The following is a 22,698-nucleotide window of genomic DNA, read 5'->3' on the forward strand; positions in this document are numbered from 1 at the left end:
CATAGCTGCAACAGGAGGGAAAGAATATTAGATCTTGGGGGATGCTGCAAATAATGGGGGTTATGTTAGGGAAGGAATCCAGAGCAGTGCAGTGATTTTATGTTTCTAACAGAGTTGGTAAGAGATTAATTGATCACTGGGTGATCCCTTTGCAACATATTGGAGAAGGTACATTTCAAAAGGATGGTATAGTCAATCAAAGACTGCAGAAAAGTTTAAGATAAAGAGTCCAATATAATGCATTACATATGATCATATGAGTCTATGTTTGGGATGATTATGTTTCAGATAGGGCAGAACTCAAATTAATGATGATGAAAGATAGATGGATTGACTTCTAGGCTTCACGGAGACCAGAATCACAGGCAAACAGACAAATATTAGTACCACTAGCCTCTTCACTAATTCCCTGGCTCCATCTTGTCACTGACCATTTTCACAGATAGGACTACTTGCCTGCACATGGCAAGTCACTGAAACAGGCTTAACAAGCTCTGAACGAGCTATCAGAACTGAAAAGGTACAAAGTTATCAGAAAGCCAATTTTTAAATATTATCCCCTCATGCTTTAACAAGAATGTCAAACTGATCAACTAACAATCTCAGTAACTCTGCCTCGCTCCAAATCTCATTTTAAGGAAGAGCATGCAATAACAGTGTCAATAGTGTTCTCAGAACATTAGACTTTATTTCAGACACTAGAATTAGCTATGGGGATCTTTGATGAAAGATGTGACAGATGGATAATAGGATTTCTATTATCTATATGTTAACATGATAAAATTATAAATTTAAACAATCCAAACACACTGTATACCAAGATATTTTTGTGAATTTCATTTTCAAACATATGACAATGAAATAATTATAACATTAACTTGCCTTTGCTTCCTCCATCTGCATGATATTGGCCTGGCATTCTGAAATGCTGTCATTAATATAATCAATATTTGCACCCAAAGACTCAGTTTCTTCATTAAGACTTTGAATTGCTTTGTCATCTATACACTCTTGGACAAACTTCTCTCTTCGTTTATTCAATTTGTCACGTCTTTTGGTCAGATCTTCACGTTGCTGTAATAAAAAGAGTAAACTTATTAACAACTTGAGAGATGAAAAATAATAAACACGTAGCGTGTAAATCTGATCAATTTCAATGCATGACCTTGTTGGTTCTGAATGTGTTTGAACAATGCCACAACACTTGAATGCATCTTTCCAATAGATTGTTTTATCAGAGGTTCATACATTTTTCTTCAGCCATTCACAAATTGAAAATCAACATATAAAGAAAAGCATTCATTCCTCTTACTGACAGATTCTAATCTTCAGTCTTCCCACAAAAATTGAGATGAACTGTGTGCAAACCCTGGCTTCACAATTTTTGTTCTAAAAACAAGACAAATGGAAAGATAAGACAACTACTGTTCAGCAAGGAAAAAATCAAAGTACAACTGAAACCATTCAGGAAAATATTAATTAAACAAGATAGGACACTGGGATGGTTGCCAAACAAAACATTCAAGGCAACATGTGAAGTATTCTTGGTACACAGAGTGGTGGGGCAGGGGATGGTGTATGATGGGTTAAGAAAATTCAAAATTGAATGCATTGGCACAGCTGTGGTACAGCAAAAACTAATATCAGGTTTTGTGTTCTTGTTGCTTCAATGTCATCAAAAGTCACATTTTCAGTGCCTATACACAGTTAAACAAACCAGTTGCACCATTTGCAGGTTCAAACCAGCTAATTATTCAACTTGAAAATGCAAAACTGCTCAACCAACCTCAAAATGCCAATATAAATTTAAATTAAAAGCAGTTGCAAGATTGTCAAGCTTGTTACAATTCAACACAGCCTTCCAAGTACCTCTACAATCCAGAAAGAGGACAGGAACAGGCACACAGTAACTGCACCAAGTGCAAGTTCTTCTCCAAGTTGCACATTTTAATTTGTAACTATGTCTCCATTCATATGATCAAAATTCTGGCACTGGCTTCAAAACAGATTTAGTGGTTCATGGACAGAGCAACCGCCTTCTCAATGGCAATTGGAGATGGGAACCAAAATGTTGCCAGTGAGTCTCATACCCAATGAACAAATTTGAAAAAACAAATTAGTGTCAGAATAGACAAAATTTGTTTCAACTTCAGAGATTTGATGTTTTGCGAAGACACTTTATACCAGCTCCATTCAAATGGCAATCAACACTTAACCCAAGAGTGATATCTAAAAGCAACATATGCTTATTCCTTATTAATAATGAACTATGATCAAATCATGAGATTTATAGAGTCTGAGAGCTGTTCAGCATGGAAATAGACCCTCAAGTCCAGCTCGTCTATGCTGACCAGGTATCCTAAATTAATCTAGTCTCATTTGCAGCATTTGGCCCACCTCCCTCAAATCTTCCTATTCATACGTCCACCCAGACGCCTTTTAAATGTTGCAAATATACCAGCCTCCACCACTTCCTCTGACAGCTCATTCCATACATGCACCACCTTCCCCTCTCACATTAAATTATGCCCTTCAGTTTTGGACTCCCCAACCTTGGAGGAAAAGACCTTGGCTATTCACCCTATCCATGTCCTGCATGATTTTAATACCTCTTTAAAGGCACCCCTCTGCCTCCAGGGAAAATAGCCCCAGCTTTTTCAGTCATTCCCTTTAGCTCAAGCCTCCAATCCTGGCAGCATCCTTGTAAAGCTTTTCTGAACTGTTTCAAGTTTCACAACATCTTTACTATAGCAAGGAGAGCTGAATTGAATGCAGTACTCCAAAAGTGGTCTAACCAATGCCCTGTACAATCACAACGTGACCTCCTAACTCCTATATTCAATGTACTGACCAATAAAGGCAAGCATACAAAATGCCTTCTTCATTATCCTGTGTAATTGCGACTGCTCTTTCAAGGAACTATGAACCTGCACTCCAAGGTCTCTACGTTCAGCAACGCTCCCCAGGACCTTACCATTAAGTTCTTACGTACTGCCCTGATTTGCCTTTCCAAAATGCAGCATCACACATTTATCTAAATTAAACTCCATCTGCCACTATTCGACCCACTGGCCCATCTGATCAATGTCCCATTGTAATCCAAGGTAACCTTCTTCGCTGTCCAGTTTACCTCCAATTTTGGTGTCATCTGCAAACTTACTAACCACACCTATGTTCACATCTGAACCATTTATACAAATGACGAAAAGCAGTGGACCCAGCACCGATCCTTGTGACACACCGTTGGTCACAGGCCTCTAGTCCAAAAAGCAACCCTCCACCAACACCACCCTCTGTCTCCTACCTTCGAGCCAGTTCAGTATCCAAATGGCTAGTTCTCCCTGTATTCCATATAAAGACAATGTCAAAGCAATGAAAGTGGAGGAACAGCAGTGAAAAATCATATTCCCTGTCTGTAACTCAATGAGAACTGTTGACTTTTAACTCCCATTGAAGTGAAGGGAAAAATATGAATTGATATGAACTGCACAGTGACCCATTAGTTTCTCACCCTTGTCTCATTCGACTTTCAAATTCTGCTTTATACCTATCTTTTTGCTGTCCCCTTTTTGACCCTCGTGTTTTCTCTGTTTAAGTTCCCATTTCCCGTATCATTCTTCTTAAATAAATAAAGGACTCCGAAAATCAAGATAAAAAGAATAAAAATATGTATGGGAATCAAGTTCACATACTTTTGGTTTCTTGCATTGGTGAGATGCTTGGAAATCAACCAAGTCAGCCAAGATTCATTGACGAGCTCCACACTGAGGCTTCTAGCTCAGACACAAGCTACGATTACATTATGGCTCCTCTTAGAGCATTCCTGAACAGCTGAGATGCTTACGCACGTCTCGTCGGGTCTGAAGTCACAAGAGAGCTAGGACCAGCTTAAATCTACATTCAGAGCCAGAAAGGTCTACAGCATAGAAAAAAGCCCATTAGCCCATCGTGTCCATGCTAGTCAAAAACAACTCCCTCACTATTCTCTAACCCCATTTCCCCAGCACTTGGCCCACAGCCTTGGTATTGCAAGTCCACATCTAAATCGTTCTTCAATGTCATCAGGGCTTCTGCCTCTCCAGAGTTCCAGATTCCCCATGTTGCCTTCAAACGAAAAAACCCTGTCAATTATGATTCAGGAGTATAGCTAAATAGATATACAAACAAATCTTGAGAAGATAATAACCACAGCACCAGTGAACCTCGTATGCAACCAGATTGTATTTGAAGGAATAAAGTTATTTCAATTTCTATTTTTCAAGTTGAGGGGAGATTGGTCTTACCGTGAGCAGTCGATTCATATCCGCTTCCATGTTGGCAATAGTCATCCTTTGCATGATGATTTCAGTAACTCTACGTTCAAGTGACTGCCACTTCATTCTTGCTGCTCTTGACGTATATCTATTTGTAAACTTCCTCTGGTACTTCTTTCTGCAATTGGTCAGATTTGAATTGTTACATCAACCAATTTCATATGATATTATGTACGAAGGCATTTAAAATTGAGTGTTAGAGAGGCTTCGTATTTAATAACTTTCATGGACTTGAGTTTGAAGGATTATGAATACATGGACATGTTAAAAAAAAGAGATTAAACAAAAAGCATTTAAACTTTTTTTTGAACAAGGTATTGTTTTGTAGTCACATTTCTTGTGAGAAACGCTCCTTTTCTGAGGAAGCCACTTGGCTGGGCTTATGACCATCAGGTTTCAGTGTGTGTTATCCATATTGTTTGGAGCAGCTGGTGACAAGCCTGCTGAAGGGAAAGGAGATTCTGAACGTAGCTCTCCTGTTGTTAGAAGAGCCCTTGTTGTAAATCCAGTGTGAAATCTGACTGCCCTCTCGAAGAGTCACCGGAAAAATTCTCAAGATTTCCTCGCAAGCTCCTGAAATCCTCAGGAAGCTGTGTTTGCAAAGTTCCCAGAGACAACTGCTCATGTTTATTGATACCGGTCTACACATGACAGCCATTTTGACATTCCACACCTCATCCATTTTGCCTTTAAGAACTAACCATAACCAAAACATTAGTGGAAATGTTTCACAAAGTGAATCACTGAAGAGACAAATCAAATGTTTCGCCACACCCCCGTCCTAGTATAAATGGATGTGTATCTGTACATGTGTTTCAGGGCAGTGAGAAGGGTAAATATTAATACTAACAAGTTTCCAACTTTGTGCTAATTAGCTTTACACTTTTGTCAGCTAAATCCTGCTTTCACAGTAAACCAACAGCTTTGTCTGTTAAGAAATCCAATTACTAGAAGCAAAGCGAAGTTTGAGAAGAGTAGGGGATACATTTGTTTTCTTCTACCTTTAATGTGACTGTTTCTAAATTGCTGTAAATTAGAAAAATGTACTGGCTCAGATTTTCTAAATGTCAACCAGTTACTAATCGAGAATAAATGGGAGTTGCAAATGGGAAGCCTTTGGAACCCCCTGTCTAACCAGACTCCAAAAGGAATCGTATGGGGAGTGGAAATTTATGTTGGGCAACTCCCCGACTGGGAACCGCCTGAAAGTCTGAATTTAAATTGGAATGTTCCAGTGAAAGTAAAGAGTTACTGAGGACAAAGTAAGCTATTAAATACATAGCTTTCCTGACTACATTCTCCTCCTCCTCCCTTTCCGAAACACCCCCCCAACCAGACTCTATCCCCACTTTGCCTCCTCCCCCCACTCCAGACCCAACACTCCCATCCCAGTCCAAGCATGCTCCTCCTTTTTAACCTCACTGGGAACCCACTACTACTCCCCAGATTCTGAACTGATCTTCTTTACCTTGCTGCTGGTAATCCCAACTCCCCCTTAATTTTCCCCTGCACTCTCCCCACCTCCCTTCCCCATCTCCAGCGAATGACCACCTTACCCCTGCTCTGAACCTGCTACCCCCTTTACCCTGCTCTAAACATAACCTGCCTCTCCTCTCCATCAACCTGGGAACCAATTCCGCTTTTCCCACTTTTGATCTGATCCTGCAAAACTCCTTCACAATGGCTTCAGACATGATGTCCACCCTATATCACTTCTGCTAGTTCTGACCAATATTTGTTTCTCAAATACAGAGTCAAAGACACATTAATTGCTTCATCATTTTGTGCTGTCAATGGGATCCTGACATTTCACTAAAAGGAGATCAGTAAAATCTGGTCCAACATTCGCCCAAGAATTCTGCTAGATAGAAACCTGCAAAGAGAATCCAGAATGATTCCACTCCCCTAAGCTCAGGGCAATATAGCCAATGTACAAACTGATTAGCACAGACCAGGAATTAAAATCAGAATATTTCTGGTCTGTTCACATTATCACAAGATACATTAAACAATTTGGGAACTCTAGCAATGAAAACAAAGTTGTGAATATTAACACACTGTTATTCACCCATTAGGTGTTCTGCACTTAGAAAGTCTAAAGGCTGGAAATAAAACTAAAAAGTACCTGATCCCATTTGTTTTGTCTGTTGAAGTAGGTACAGTCCGAGAAGTTAAAGTTCTCCCTTTCTGTGGGCCAGTGAAGTTAGCAGTTGACCGATCATGCTCATAAATACTCATGTGAGATGGTGACTCTGAAACAGGATCTGGTAAGCTCAATTTACGACTCACTCGTCCAGCTACTTTATCAGACATGGGCTTTGATAGTTTTCGAAGGGCTGTAACCTAAAGGTAAAAGTATTGCACACTTCGAGCATAAGATATTACATGCAACTTCAAAAACAGATTTTAAACATTTTTGCCACAAACAAAACCATAATTATCCAAGTGAAAGCAAACAAATAGAAGGCATGACTTAAGTGGAAACCACTTCAACTTCTAACAAACATTGCAACAGAAAACAATTCAATACAGACAATGTGGCCATTTACACTAACAAAAGGCATTGCACATGACTAACAGGGTTGTGAATTTTTCAAGTTTGAGCTTACTCACTCCTATTACTTAATCTGACGTTAGTTTGAAGACTGCATCATATTCCATATACATTACATATTACATCTACACAATAGCATTTCCTCCAGAAATAAAATTATTTCATTGCATCTTTCTTCACAACTTAGTCCCAAGTCTGAAATTATTTTAGTGATTCCTCTAAACATTTTTGCTGCTCATCATTGACCTGGTCAATAAATTTTTTACAAAAATACACATTTTAAAAGAAAACTGAAGATTGAAAGTTGGAGTACAACTAATGCAACCTCTCTATTAAAAACTTGGAAAAGCAGGATCAGACAGAGTCATCATGGATTTATGAAAGAGAAATCATGCTTGACAAATCTACTGGAATTCTTTAAGGATGCAGCCAGTAGAGTTGATGAGAGGGAGCCATAGCTGTAATTTATTTGGACTTTCAGAAGACTTTTGATAAAGTCCCACTTGAAAACATTAATGAGTAAATTGAAGCGCACAAGATTGGGGCAGTGTATTGAGTTGCATAGAAAACTGGTTAGCAGACAGGAAACAAAGATCAGGAATATGAGTTTTCTCTAGAATGGCAGGCAGTGACTAGTGGGATACCATAGGAATCAGTACCAGGACCTCAGCTGGTCACAATTTTTATCAATGATTTAATTAAGGGAACGAAACGTCATAACTCCCAGCTTTGTAGATGACACGAAGTTGGGTGGGATGTTGAGCTATGATGAGGATACAGAAATATTGGGTGATTTGGACAAGTTGAGAGAGTGGGAAATGCATGGTGAATGCAGTATAAACACAGACATGTGATGTAATTCAATTTTGCAGCAAAAAAAGCTGGAAGGCTAGAAATTGAAAGAGGGAAATGTGCACCTGGGTGCCCTGGCACATCAGTTGCTGAATGAGAGAACATAGGAAGAGCAGGCGGTGAAGGAGGCAAAGTATGTTGGCCTTCATAATTAGAGGATGCAAGCACAGGAGCAGGAATGTCTTGGGGCCTGAGTGAGACCACACCTGGAATAATGTGTGCTGTTTCGGTCTCCTTATTTGAGGAATGATGTTCTTGTTTTAGGAGGGAATGTAACGAAGGTTGACCAGACTCAATCCTGGGATGGCAGGACGGAGGGCAAGGTTGAATCGGTTCAGGTTATATCCATTGGAGCTTTGAAGAATGAAGGAATTCTCAGAAACTCAAAAACCGATAACCAAACTGAACAGGGTGGATGCAGGAAGGATGCTTCCTGATAGTGAGGCATTCGAGAACTATGGGTCACAGTCTCAGGTTACATTTAGGACTGAGACGAGGGGTGATTTCTTCTCAGAGAATGAGGAGGATATGGAATTTGCAACCACAGAAAGCACTACATAGGACAAACAGGAAGACAGCTAACGATCCATATCCATGAACACCAACTAGCCACGAAACGACATGACCAGCTATCCTTAGTAGCCACACACGCAGATGACAGGCAACATGAGTTCAACTAGGACAACACTACTATTATAGGACAAGCCAAACAGAGAACAGCCAGGGAATTCCTACAGGCATGGCACTCATCCACAGATTCTATCAACACACACATCGACCTGGACCCAATATACCGGTCACTGCAGCGGGCAGCTGGAACTGACAATCAGAAGCAGCAGAGAAAAACCACTATAAATGCCGGAGGAAACAACACAGAAGCGTTTCACAGGAGGCTCCCAAGCACTGAGGATGTCACCTAGACAGGGGACGAAACGTCTGAAAACAAATTCCCAGCTCGGCGAACAGAACCACAACAATGAGCAACCGAGCTACAAGTCTTCTCACAAACTTTGAACAGAAAGCAGTTGAGGCCAAATATTTTATGATTTTAAGGAAAGGTTAGATATCGCACTTTGTAAATGGATCAAAGGAAATGGGGGAAAAGTAGGAAGAGGCTATTGAAGTGGATGATTAGCCATGGTCATAATGAATGGCAAAACAGGCTCAAAAGCGCCAAATGGCCTACTCCTGCTCTGATTTTCTATGTTTGTATAAAGCAGGATAAACCAACCAACCACAACAAAAGATTCTCACTCTCAGAAAGCCAGTTTGTGAAATGCACTGATGAATTTTCATGTTTTGTAAATTTTACAAAGCAAACAAACAATTGGTATCTATAAACAAAGTAAAAGGAAGAAGCCGAAAAATCCTAAACTTAAATATTCAAAGTAGCGTGGAGAAATCAGACATTCCACAAATCAAGTTTCAGGGCTAAAAATCTTTTCATCTGTTAATACAGACTTAGCATATCATTAAAATCCCAGACACATCATAACCTTTTCCAAAAGTTGCACAGTGAGACTCTCTGCTAACCATTAGCAAATTCCTGTCAGTTAAATGACCAAGGTGATTTTATTCTGCAGTAACTCCAACAGTGCACTCTCTACTGACAGTAAATTCTGGATTATCAAGTTTAAATGGCACATAACATTCTAGAAATGGCCATCAGCTCCAAAAGTAGTAAGGACTACAAAATCAGTGTCATTTTGCTTTGAAATACACAAGCACAATTAATTAACAATTCCTCACCTCTTCAGTTTTTCGTCGTAGAATTATTTCTTGCTGTCGCTTTTTAGCTTCCAAAAGTTTCATTTGATGCTGAGTAGAGAAGAAAAACAAACTTAAATTAAGCATGAAATGGGAAACAAACCTCCATTCCAAACAAAAAGCAGAATTAGCTACAATAGTGCCTTGCCTCGTAAAGTAAAACAGATCCTAACTGGTTTCAAATAAAGGTTTACATGACCAATGAACATCTTTATAGCCATGAGGTATTTCTGAAATGCAATAACGACAGCAAAATTCAAACTGCAGGTATTTTACACAGCTCCTACAAAGAGCAATGCAATGATGACTAGGTCATCTAATTTTGTACTGTTGATTAGTATTTGCAACATACTGCTCTTCTTTGAAACAGTGCAATGGAACCTTTTACAAATCACTTGAAAGAATGGATAGGGCCAGTCACAAAGATGCCATCTGAAAGATGTTATCTGACATTGTAGCACATGCTCACTACTTCATTGCAGTGTCAAGTTTGATTTTATTTTGTTAAGGACTTGAACCTGAGCCTTCTAGCTACAGAGCTGTAGCTGACACATGCATATATTTTGATATTTTGCACTGTTTTAGTTACATTAGTGTCTTGGTATGCACCACAGACATCCAAAATATTTTAGGCGAAAGTGAGGACTGCAGATGCTGGAGATCAGAGTCATTCCTGAAGAAGGGCTTTTGCCTGAAACGCCAATTTTCCTGCTCCTCGGATGCTGCCTGACCTGCTGTGCTTTTCCAGTACCACTCTAATCCAAAATATTTTACTGAGTATTTGCTGTGATTGTACATATTTGTAGCTTTTTTTTTATTTTTTGAAACTACTTTGTTTTTACTTTTTGGGAATGCAGGGAAGAGAGTGTGGATGCAAAAATGAAACAACCAATACTATGATAGCAACATACAACTGCTCAAGAAATGACATCCAGAACAAGAAAGGAAGTGCACAGTAAATGAGGCCAAATAAATATTGACAGTGTCACAAAGGACTTGGTCAAATCTGAGCTGTGTGTCATGGTTGGAAATTGTGAAGTTTGATTGATTTGATAAAAGTTGCCTGTCAGTTTGCATTTGACTCAGCACACCCAGAAGGCTCAAAACACATTCACAATGCTCATAAAAGTTACAAATCTCTTATGAATGGGAATGTTCTGCATTTTAATGAAGATGGACCTATTTTGTTTAGCAAGTTATGTTAAACTCAAATTTGTCGAGTATCCTTAGAATAGAGAGAATAGTTATAGGGGTGATTTCTTGGCTTTGTAATTGCTTTCATTTATTGAGAAAATAATTTTAACATTAAATGAAATAATAGAATGGACATCTCTAATCTTACAGGAGATTGAGTTTCTTGCACAAGTTAACTTCTAATGATTTATCGACTAATTGCACATCATATGAAACAGCATTCCATCACACAGACCACTCAACTTTTAGCTAAATCTACACACTGTTAATTTCATTCAAAATTCCCTTTAGCTGTTTACTGATAAGAATTTTCATGTGATAAGTACCACCAACATAAAGAAAACCACTCTTCATCTTGTTCTGATCAACTGACATATCGCACATGAATCAGTCCATAACTCTATTGATAAGAGAGACCACATTAAGATGTCTTCACAGTGCAGCTTCTTCTGCGGTTTGGAAATCCCTGATTAACATTTTTTTAGCCCAGCAATGAATGAAGAAAAGATGCTGTTTCCAAAACAGAATGATGTGTCACTTGAAAGGGAACTTGCAGGAATTGGTAGTCTTGTATGCTTGCTGCCTTTGTCCTTCTGGGTGGTTGTGATTATGGATATGGATATGGGAGTTGCTGTTGCCACAATACATCAAAGCTTTGTCATAAATCTTGGTGGCACACATTGCAGTGATGTTATGCCTCTGATGGGGAAGATGATGGACAAGTTGTCCATTCAGCACCCTATTTTTCCTCAGATACAATTGTGCTTCTTCAGTGTTATCAGAGATGTTCCAATCCAGATAAGTGAGGAGTGTTCCATCACACCACTGATTTGTGCCTTCATTGGTCATAACAAAGCTTTGGGAATTTGATCACACCACGGAATTTTCAGCGTCTGACCATCTACTGCTGCAATTAGTCAAATACTGCCTTGATATGAAAGAACAAACCTCGAACTTTTTTTTTTGTGGCCATTTTTCCAATGAAGACTCAGTTCTGGAGTCAAATAAGCTGGTGGAAATCAATCTGAGCTTAGATAAGCAGGTTATTGGTAAGTGCCACTTGATGTTTTTGACTAGAACTTTTCATCACTGCTGATTGAGATTAGTTTTAAGTGGTATTTGGCTAATTTGGATTTATGCTACTTTTTTCAGACAGAACATCCCTATGATTATTTTCCCCATTCTCAATTAGATACTAATGTTCTGCTGGAATAGTTTATCCAGTGCACCCAGCATGCTTATGGAGCTTGCAGTCTGCTGTATCTGGTGCATGGCTAATGTTTCTCAACCACCAAGAACGAATCATTGATTCAATGCGACGGTCTGTGATGTGGAATTCCAAAAAAGGCTGACCTGAATGATCCATCTGATGCTTTAGCCTCTACCTTTGAACTGACATGCTGGCCTCTGCTATCATTGAGCTCCTCTTCCCATTTTGCTTAGTTAGTCACTACTATTAATGATTGAAGGAGGCAGGACTGCAGAGTTTTGATCAAATCTGTTAGTGGATGATCATTTAGCACTCTATAGCACATAGATTAATTTTATTTATATGTCTTAGTTCTGCATAGTACATTTATCAGGTTTTATCCTGTTTTCATGTATGCCTGTTGCTGATCTAGGAATGCGTGACACAATCATTGTGTTAAATAGGATGGATGCAGAACAGATCCAACAATTTCAAATGTGGGCAACGATAAAGGCAATGCGAGTAATCATCAACGGCCAATCATTTTCAACCTAAGCTGATGGTTCAACATATTCATTCTATATGATTTCCATTAGCATGGAAATCTAATCCTGCTTCAATGAGTTTGCAAGTGCATTCCTAGACCAACACAGAAGCTCAAATTACATATCAAAAAACTCAGTTAGAGGAATAAGAACTCTAAGCTTACAAAGAGTTCCTCACCTTTCAGATAAATCAAAATTGTACACATCACTAAATGCAATTGTGACAGATCCAATCAATGATTAGTTTTCAACTGAACAACAGAGTGGGTTAGATTGGTGCGTACTGTTTTGTAAACTGGAGCAGATATTGACTGCCTGCAAAGCTTATCTGAAATGCCAAACCAAACTGTGGCATGCCAATCCTATTCATAACATGTGAATTGCAAGATATGGATAACAAGACAGATCTACCTATAAAAATTGCATTTTACGATGAATTTCCTGAAATACATATTTATCCATCATCAGAACTGATTAAAATGTAGTTCCTCACTAGAAACACCTTATCATAATTTTACATGCAAAAAAATGCATTTCCAACTGAGATATGGAATCAAAGCATTTAGCTATAAGGCAAGAGACTGTGTATAACTGAAGTGTTTGAGTTGAAGGGAGTCCCAACCAGAGTGAATACAGCAGAAGCAAATGTGTTCTATTTTGATTTCCAGAAATTATTTGACAATGTACCCACAAAAGGTTAAGACATAAGATAACAGCCTCTCGTGGGCAAATGAAAAGTTGACAAATGGAGTACAATGTGGGAAAATATCAAGTTATTCACTTTGGAAGGAGAACAAAAGAGCAGATTATTATTGAAATAGAACAAAACTGCAGAAAGCCACAACACAAAGGAACCTGGGGGCACTTAAGCATGAAACACAGAAAGCGAGCACACAGGTGCAGCAGGTAATCAGAAAGGCTAATGGAATGCTGGCCTTTGTTTCAACAGCATTGCAGTATAAGAGTCGGACAGTTTTACTGCAAGCACACAACGTGTTGATGAGACCATAATTAAAAGAATACTGAGAGCAATCTTGGTCTAAGGAACTATCTTATTTGATTGCAAGCAGTTCAGAGAAGGTTCATGTAGATGGCTACGGTATGGTGGTCTTATGAGCAAAGGTTAAGCAGGTTGGGACTCTATCGGAATTTAGAGAATGAGAAGTGTTCACATTAAAATTTGTAGAATTAAGGGCTTGACAGGATAATTCCTGGGAGGATGTTTTCGTTCATGGGAGAGTCCCTGTCCAGATGGTATACTCTCAGAACTAAAGGGGGCCAATTTAAGACCAAGGGGAGGAGGAATTTCTTTCTTAAAGGGTTGAGTGCCTTTGGAACTCCTTGCTGCAGAGAGCTGAAGGGGTAGAATCCTTGTGTATATTTAAGGCTGAGATAGATAGATTCTTGATCAGTAGTGGAATTAAGGTTATGGGAAAGGGCAAGAAAGTGGATGCGAGGAGTTTTGGATCAACCATGATCCCATTCAATTGCATAGTCTGTTTGAAACCTCAAACCTCCTAATTCTGTCCCTATGTTCTTATAGGCTGTGATGTGGAGAGTGTTAAACAAAATATATCCATCAACCTAAGAACAAGACTGCAATTGTTTTCAATTAAAATGCCTACTGATTGTTCTATTTATGTTATGAGCTGCTTTTTCAACTTTTATGGAAGTTTTAAGCTGTGTTTTTCATGATTACACACAGCATATAGAGCAAATAGGAGATGGTGAAGTAGTAGGAGAGGAGTCGGATTATCCGTGATTTTATTGAACAGGTGAGCAAGCTTGAGGTGGCAAATATTTTTATGGTCTTTTAGTATTGATAATGTTGCTGGACTAAAACTTCAGTGGTTCAGGATAATGGCATTGGTTCAAGTATTATTGTGTCAGAACTTGAATTTAATTAACAATCTGAAATTTCAAGTTAATGTCAGTAATGGTAACCATGACAACCACCACTGATTGTCATCAAAACCTGTGGGATTCACTCCGGTTCCATGAGGAAAAGCAATTTGCCATCATTACCAATTTCAGTTTCATGCAATCCAGGTTCAAAGTAAGATTATTGACATTTAACTGCCCTAAAGTAACCTCACAAACGACTCAGTTAATGGGTAATTAGGGATTGGCAACAATTTCTGGCCTCATCATTGATGCTCAAATCCAAATAATAGAAATAAAAATGTCAACATTTGTTAACCGATGGTCCTCCAAACTCAGTGATGACCACAAAAATCAATATTTTGCATTGCCTCAAGCAATGTTACAAGAGATCTGCTTGCAATTTTAGTGTCATAGAACTGGATTTATATTTATTAAACTAATGAATGACAGTAAATGTCACTTCAATTGATATGTTATGAGTCTAGAGAAGCACATGCGTGCAAGACTTAAATAGATCAGTGAACATTAAAACCTATTTCCATGATTCAATAGGATTTGCTGAACCATCCTGGAAGAAAATGCATTATCAAACAACTTAGGGTCATGACTTGGGTTCAAAATGTGGCTCATTTACACTTGATAGAAGCTGAAATATTCACACACGGGGATCTGCCCTCCGCAAGAAAAAGGCCTATGACCAGGCATTGCACACTTTTTTTGAATTAAACAGAAGCTTGGAAGATTTCCTGGATCCACTTTCCATAAGACACAGCCAGGCTAGACTCGTAACTCTTTTGCCACAGGGTATAATTTCTTGCTCCCTTTGAAACATGGCTTTCTTACAATTGCCCCAAGAGCACGACAAAAAGCTTTTCCAGCATGCCTCTTTACTCAGCGATGTTAAACTATGCAAGTGTTGTAATGTCAAAGTGAAAGATCAAAGATTTAGTATAATTTCTACAATAATAGTCAAAATAACTTTACAATGTCATCCTTGTTCAAGCTAAAAGCACTATCAATACACAATCATTTTGAACAACTCAATACTCACTTCCTGTTTGCGCTGCTCTTTTTTCAGCTGAGCAATTTCTCGGTTTCTCTTAGACTCTGTCATGCGAGCTCGTTCTTGATCTTCCTTCATTTGTTTCATTAAACGAACCTTCAAAATCAATACGTAAACATCATGTAATTTTTTTCCCCAACACTTTTATGCTCATCTTTATGTGATTAGTCAAGGTGGCAAACATTTACAGCTTACCTCGTAATTAGTTAAGACACCTCTGTAAAACAATTACTCCCAGAAATTGAGGCAGCTCTGTTGTTCTGAAAAGAATAATGCTTCTAAAGTATGTCACATGCTGCTCCGTTCACAAGGTTTCATCGCCCTTGATTTTTTTCCCCCCCCCAAGGGTCATAATGACACAGGTTCCAATATATCTGGATGGATGGCTTTAGGGCCAAATTGATTATAGCTAACAGGTACTGCCTCAGTAAAAAAGCTTTCAAATTTTAAAACAAAACTTGTACAAAGAATGGGAAGTGGCCAGTTCTCCCAGCTCAGCTTGTATCTGGTTTGGTTTTAGCAGTCTGGCTGTTCAGATCAAGCAGTTTTTTCCCTCCCTGAGGCTGCTGGTCAAAGAAACAGCTACATGGCAGATGATGTTGCATGTTGAATCTTTGACATCTCTCTCGCCTGCAAGAAACTGTGCTTGATTTGCTGAGAGGTGTTTATGGGTATGTTTCAAGTATTTGGAACAGCATTATTAAATTGTGATAGAGTATACTGGGTTTCAAATATTATGTTATTCAAAATTTGGTTTTCTTTTGTTCATGTATAAATAAAACTAAGTGGTTGGGCCAGCTGCGTCACCCCTGAGTATCCACTCAACACTTGCTTAAAACAACTAGAAAAGTTAGGGTCCGGGCTACTTCCTTGAAATGTTTTAAGGGAATCTAGGCCGGTCCATAATAAGTATAAGACAATAATCAAAAAGGGAGCATGAACTATACACATAATATAGCAACACTGAACCCAGATTTTACAACTTATTTATTTTGCTGAACTGCAAATAAACATGAAACACAAATTGACATCCAAGGTTGTGCACATGAAGACTGTGACAAATTAGACTGGCCCACAAAAGCAAACCACTCAAAGACTGCCTGTAAAAATGACCCCAAGCATCCAGTTGCCTGTCATACCAATGTGTTCTCATGCCAACATTTCTGTTGCAGGCTTGCTGCAGTATTTCAGCAAGTCTCAGCGCAAACTTGAAGTACAACATCTCATTGGGATCCTACAGCCTCTGGGACTCAACACTGAGTGCAATAACTTGAGTCCAAATCTGTCCTTTCATTGTTTTTAACCTAACCCATCACCTGGTGCTGATATGACATGGGTTCCTTTTAAGAACAGCCAACCTATCCTCACCCACTCACAGGCCTATTACCGTATTACATAGGCTTTCAGCACAATCTACAATTCTCTCCTACTTTCAGCTCTCATTAGCACTTATTCATCTTCTCATTTGTCCTGGTCTACAATCAATAATCCCCCCAGTTTACCTAACTCTTTTATTCTCTCTCTCGGCTCTGTCTCCACCTATCCGTTCCCCAGCGCCACCCCAATGTTTTCCCTGCTGTCACTTTTGTTGAAGAATCACCAGATTCAAAACATCAACTTTACTTTCTCCCCACGTGGTTTTCACCAGCAATTACTGTTTTTCTTTCAGATCCCCAGCATCCACAGTTTTTTTTTTACTGCTCACAGGCTAGGCGTTTTCCAAAGAAAACAGAAGAGACAATGGTGAAAGACAAGTTTACCCGTTAACTGCTGTAGAAAGTCTACGAGCTTGCTTTGAAATGGTATGGTTTTCAGTTCATTTTTCAGTGAATGAGAGAAAGAGTTTAAAATTCAGACACAACTGAACAAATGTACTCTTATGTATTCTTCTGACAATATCCATAAAGTAAATGAAATCCTAATTTATTAATTGCTCATTCTATCAAGATGTAATTAGTTGTAGTTTGAAATACTTTATCTTTCACCATCTAGGACAAATGCAGTACATAGCCTAAATATGCGGGTTGGCTATTTCTTATTTTATATTTGATTACATTCCCATCTTTCTAATCTATACCCTCCTTTTTCAGTTAAGTGGAGATACTTGATCTTGATATTGGCATTCCAAGGAAGTCAATGCTGCTCTATTTTTGATCTGATAAACCAAGAGAGAATGCACTTTAGTAGCTAAAATTACCTCCTTTAATGCAAGTTCTCTTTACAAGATTCCAAGCTGATAAAATCTATGCTGTAATATATTTCACTGTTGTCACTAGTAAGATGGAATTAATACCTTTGTTTTCTTCATTTCTCCCACTTCCTGCTGCAGTTTTCTCAACTGTTTTTCATACTGTGCTTGATTTTTTAGCAATCGAGCATGTTCCTTTTGGGCGGTGTGCAACTTCTGCAATTCTTTATTCATGACTTGAAGTTTCTTTTCATATTCTGATTTAATTTTATTTGCTTTTTCTTCAGAGTAAGATTCCACTGAACCTAGAATACCCACATTTTTGAATTTAATAAAACTCAATGTCAAAAATATTACATAATGAATATTCTGGCTGTATTTATTACACACTTTCACAAATTTATTAAGTATGAACTTAATTACTTTCCTGCTTGAAGGCAAGACGACACCACAGAGACTTAAACTTGCCTAATTAGAAAAAAGAATATTGGAAGGATAAAAATATTTTTAAAAACACTTTCTAAACATCTTCCGAACTACGGATAGCTTCATAAATATACCCAGATTTTGTAGAACTCTGTCTCTCTCCAGCTGGGTGTCTCGAATTTTATTTTGCAGCATCATTAACTTTTCTTCATACTGTTGTTTGAGTGTCTGAAGTCGCCGCTGGCTATTTTCCAGTTCATCAATTAGTTTCTGCTTGATTGCTATTTCACAGGTTATATTAGCCAGATCTGCCTGGAAAGTGGCTATTTAAAAAAAGTACAATTAAATGAAATCAAAAGTTAGAAAAATTGTCAGTTATTTTGTCATGAGCTTAATATTAAAGATCAATGGTTTCCTCATGACTTGGAGGTGCCAGTGTTGGATGGGGTGGACAAAGTTAAAAATCACAAAACACCAGGTTTTAGTCCAACAGGTTTATTTGGATCCACTAGCTTTCAGAGCACTGCTCCTTCATCAAGTGGTTGATGAACAAGCGGCATTCCAAAAGCTAGTGCTTTCAAATAAACCTATTGGACTATAACCTAATGTTTTCCTCGTGGAAAAAAAAACAGTCCCAGAACTCTCATCAAAAATAAACAAACAATCTAGTTCTACTTATTCAAACCAAAGTGACCACTAATTATGAATTAGAGCCATCAATAAAATTCCTATTCATCATACCCTTGAAGATTTTAAGTTTGCACTCATTCTGAAATGTAAATGCAGGAGGTATTTATTTTAGCTTTAATATTGGGTCACAGAATGATTTCAATTAACTTTTTGCACAAAGAAATTTCTCAATCTTTTCATTCACTCATAGATTAATCCTAAATTTATCCTCTTATAACAAATTCAATCGTAGGAATGATACATTGTTGAACTCTTTTAAAGCATTTGAAAATTTCAAAAACTTTTCTTTAGATGTGCCAATTCTAGTATATTCTTAATAAATATTTGTATCTTTACCATGACTTCCAGTACTTTAATGAAAATTGGATGTCTCAAAATTGCACAAAATATTTCAATTCAACCTTTGAAATGTAAATGTTTGATTCGACAATGCATGGATTTTACAATCAAAGGTTTTACACAAAAATCGTGGAAATTTTCTCATTTTTAACCACTTGCAATTCTGCTTTAAAAAGATCTGCTCACAAAAACTTCAATTCTGCTACTTCACTGGGGAAAAAAAAACACTCGCCTGTGGTTTTGATTCAAACCACTGTGATTTAGTGAGAGAATCCCATGTAACAGCATTACCTGGAGGAAGTTGAATTACTACTTCAAGTGAAAGTACATCGAACATTTGGACAGGGGGATAACAGAGAATGGAATTCATACAATCCAAGTAACCCTGGTGTCAGTGACAGATCAGTGCTGAAGTGGTATCAGTTTGAGCCAAATTAGGAATGATGTCAGAATGAGATCACCCAAAACTGAAACCACTCAGGATCTGAAAGCATATGAAATTAATCCCTCTAAAGGCACTCAAGAAGAAAATCTTGACTGAATTGTCTGCATCATCTGAAAATACTACTTCAGCTTGATGCATTCAAAGGAAAGTCTAAGGATCAAGAATCTTGAGCAAAAGTCCAATTGTGACTAGCTCAAACCAAGATCGAACTGTGCTACTTTATAAAACAAAATGCATGGTAAAGGCATTACCTTCATCATCTAACTCAGAGTCAGAGTCATCCGAACTTTCACTTATTTCTAAGTCATCCTCTTCAGCATCCTCATCACCTTCTTCATGGTCACTGCATTCTTGACCTTCCTCCTTGAAAAGTGATTTGAGTCATTTACACTTGAACTGTCAACTTCAAATCACTGAAGATATTTACACCAGACTTACCTCTTCCAAGTCATTCTTTTCTTTTTCCTCAATGTTTTTCTCATCTAGTCTTTCACCTTCAGGATTCTCCTCTTTAATGATACTATTAAAAAATCATGAACTAATTATTTTTCCATAGTTTAAAATTGTACACTAGCCTCAAAAGCAAATCCTGATGTTAATACAACTTGCATACAATGCAAATTACTCAATATTTTTTGTGGAAATTGGATGTCAAAGCCAAAACAAAGTATAATTGATTCATATACAACTTTTGTATTATTTGATCTTTAGATATAAAGATAATTGTCATCCGAAGGATGCGATCTTGCAAACGGTTATTCTTTTTAAAATAATACTTTTCAGCCATGGAGCTTGTGGGGGAAAGAGAGATGTTTTGACAATTAAAAATAATAACTGCAAGAATTGCTGCAAGTTAAAATGTGGGGGGGGGGGGGTATATATCACGTAGATGCAAACATAATTACAATTTAAGGACTTCAGTCTTGAATATACTTGAATCTGAATAGAAACATTTCGTTGAAGCTATTAATCCTGTACTCAATGAAAGGTGGAAAGCTTTGACAAAATATGATCAGTATTAAACTGACACTATTTTAAATACTGAATCATAACTTAAAATCAAGACAATTTATGAAGAATGAACCATATTTTGTGCTTACCTTTTCTTCTTTTTCCTTTCTTTTTTCTTGAGTTTTTCCAAGTCCTTTTTAGCCATTTCTAAGACTTCCATTGCTCCTTTTTCTGAGCCAAGAACAGAGCCAGCGAAGGTGCCATTCAGGTAAAGCGGTCTTGAGGAAGCCCTTGACAGGTTACGCCGAAGGTTTTCATTCATTGCTTCACTCTCAAACAGTTTTGATCTAAAGATAAATAAGAAATGTCAGGATAAGAATGGGACTATCTGCTTGAGATAATCATATAAAAACAGTACAAAACATCCTGTAGAGCATAATTACCCTCACTCAAAATTGTGCAGGTGCACAACTTATGTGGAAGGCAATTAAGTCTGCAAAATATATATTACTGCATTATCTTAGGAAAGAGAAACAACTTCAAGCATTTATTTGGATGGTTCTTCTTTGATTAATCAACAGAGATTAAATAAGCAATCTCGAATCAGTTGTGTATAGTCTGTTGGAACGCTGGAGCTTAATGTTTCTTAGTGAATTGTCACTCATCCTTTTAACACCTCCAATAACTTCTTTGCTCTATCTTTTGAGTTATTTAAAACAAAATGCATGATTCAACATAGCATATTTATTTCTACTTAACAAAATCAGATTTACCGGAGGTCTTCAACTTCTTGGATATAATTCTGAATCATTGCACTAATCTCTTCATTGCCATCTCCTGTAATTTAGGGAGAATTAAGAAGTTAGTTTAGTTTAATAAGGCACAAATATAACTCATGATTTCAGGAAAGGAGGGGTCAAGTTAGAAACACAGGAAAGGAAAAATTATATACATTTGGAAAAAATCTCAGAACAAAACAAAAAAAGTCCTGTAATCTCTTAAAATCTAATTAAATCAGATCCATAGTCTGTCTCGCCACTCAGTGTCGAGTGACAGCAGGAATCCACCAGTAAACCAAATTTTGCATGCAACCCCAAATTATGGTTTGCCTTCCAGAGTTCTATCGAAGTTCAGAAAGCTGTATCAAAGGATCCATGCGACTAAATTGCAAAAGTTCAATCTTAGTTCTGTCAAATTCCAGAATCTCCACCCAACTTTAACAAATACTAGAGCATTTAAAAAAAAACTATTTTCCTACTACAGAGTTCCCTACACAGCTAATTGATCAATGCAAGGTAAGATTGACTATTCTATTAACAAGACTAAGGTAAAAGCTAGATGTTTTTCTTCAGCACAGTAGGATTTGTTAGGCACATCAGAAGTAACATGATACGAAATATCCACAAAGTCCAAGAACTCCACAGCCAAACTCCACTGATATGGGAGCAGGTGTTGTGTTACATCTTCCCACCATCACCCAAAAGGAAATTCCTTGCTTTCACTTTAGAAGGTGGAATTCTGGATGAGTTCACTTACCATTTTTCCCTGCATTTATAGAGCTCTACACAGAAAATGCTTAATAAAAAAAAATATTTGCAACACAACGGTATTACAATGTACCAGATGAAAGGCTTGCTTTCATTGCTGTCACATGCTAGTGACTAAATGATTGAATTCAGTAGTTTCAGAATATGTCCAAGGAAAAGATTTGCTTTGCTGTTATGCCAGTGAACATGTAATAATTATTAACTGAATGTTTAACATGACTTTCAGTAAAATGACACTCTAAGATCCTTTAAGACAAAAACAATATTTCCCAATTTTTGAAACTGCAAAATTTAATGTTTCAACTAAAGAAAAATACTGCAGATGCTGGAAATCTGAAATAAATCACAAAGTACTGGAAAAACCCAGCAGTTTCAGCAGCATCTGCAGAGAAAGGAACAGATTTAAACGTGGAGTCCAAAATGACTCTTGTTTCTCAAAGTTGTTTTGCTTAAAAGAAATCAAAGGTTACCTGATTTGGCAAGTACTTGGTGAACCTGATCACTGAGCAGTTGTGTTATTCTTGCCCTCAAGGATTCTATGGTCTCCTGCATTGCTTTAATCCTCATTCTCAAATTGTTGTTTTCAGTCTGCAGCATAGTATTTTCATGGAACATATCATTGATACTCTCAACACCATCATCTCCTATTATTCTCTTGCCCTAAAAATAAAACGGAAACTGAAATGTCACAATTAAGTACCTTTCACAGCTAGTTTGTTAAACTTAACCAAACTCATGGCAGTCTTCTTAG

The 22,698-nt window shown here is 37.7% G+C and overlaps 1 protein-coding gene across 3 annotated transcripts in view; it reads right to left on the reverse strand.

The window, feature by feature from the left end:
• kif21a (kinesin family member 21A) overlaps positions 1–22,698 on the reverse strand; it is a 142,821-nt gene that overhangs the window by 49,991 nt on the left and 70,132 nt on the right. For all 3 annotated transcript variants that reach the window (XM_043713606.1, XM_043713604.1, XM_043713605.1), the window contains exons 9-20: positions 22,418–22,607; positions 21,174–21,237; positions 20,550–20,747; positions 19,888–19,969; positions 19,701–19,812; positions 18,110–18,298; positions 17,655–17,854; positions 15,350–15,457; positions 9,469–9,537; positions 6,439–6,656; positions 4,284–4,431; positions 883–1,074 (exon numbers count right to left, since the gene is read on the reverse strand). In XM_043713606.1, coding sequence (XP_043569541.1) covers positions 883–1,074; positions 4,284–4,431; positions 6,439–6,656; positions 9,469–9,537; positions 15,350–15,457; positions 17,655–17,854; positions 18,110–18,298; positions 19,701–19,812; positions 19,888–19,969; positions 20,550–20,747; positions 21,174–21,237; positions 22,418–22,607 — 1,770 coding nt within the window. The remainder of the gene's footprint in view (positions 1–882; positions 1,075–4,283; positions 4,432–6,438; positions 6,657–9,468; positions 9,538–15,349; positions 15,458–17,654; positions 17,855–18,109; positions 18,299–19,700; positions 19,813–19,887; positions 19,970–20,549; positions 20,748–21,173; positions 21,238–22,417; positions 22,608–22,698) is intronic.

This window comes from Chiloscyllium plagiosum, chromosome 23 (genome assembly GCF_004010195.1).
Source record: "Chiloscyllium plagiosum isolate BGI_BamShark_2017 chromosome 23, ASM401019v2, whole genome shotgun sequence".
Lineage (NCBI taxonomy): Eukaryota > Metazoa > Chordata > Chondrichthyes > Orectolobiformes > Hemiscylliidae > Chiloscyllium > Chiloscyllium plagiosum.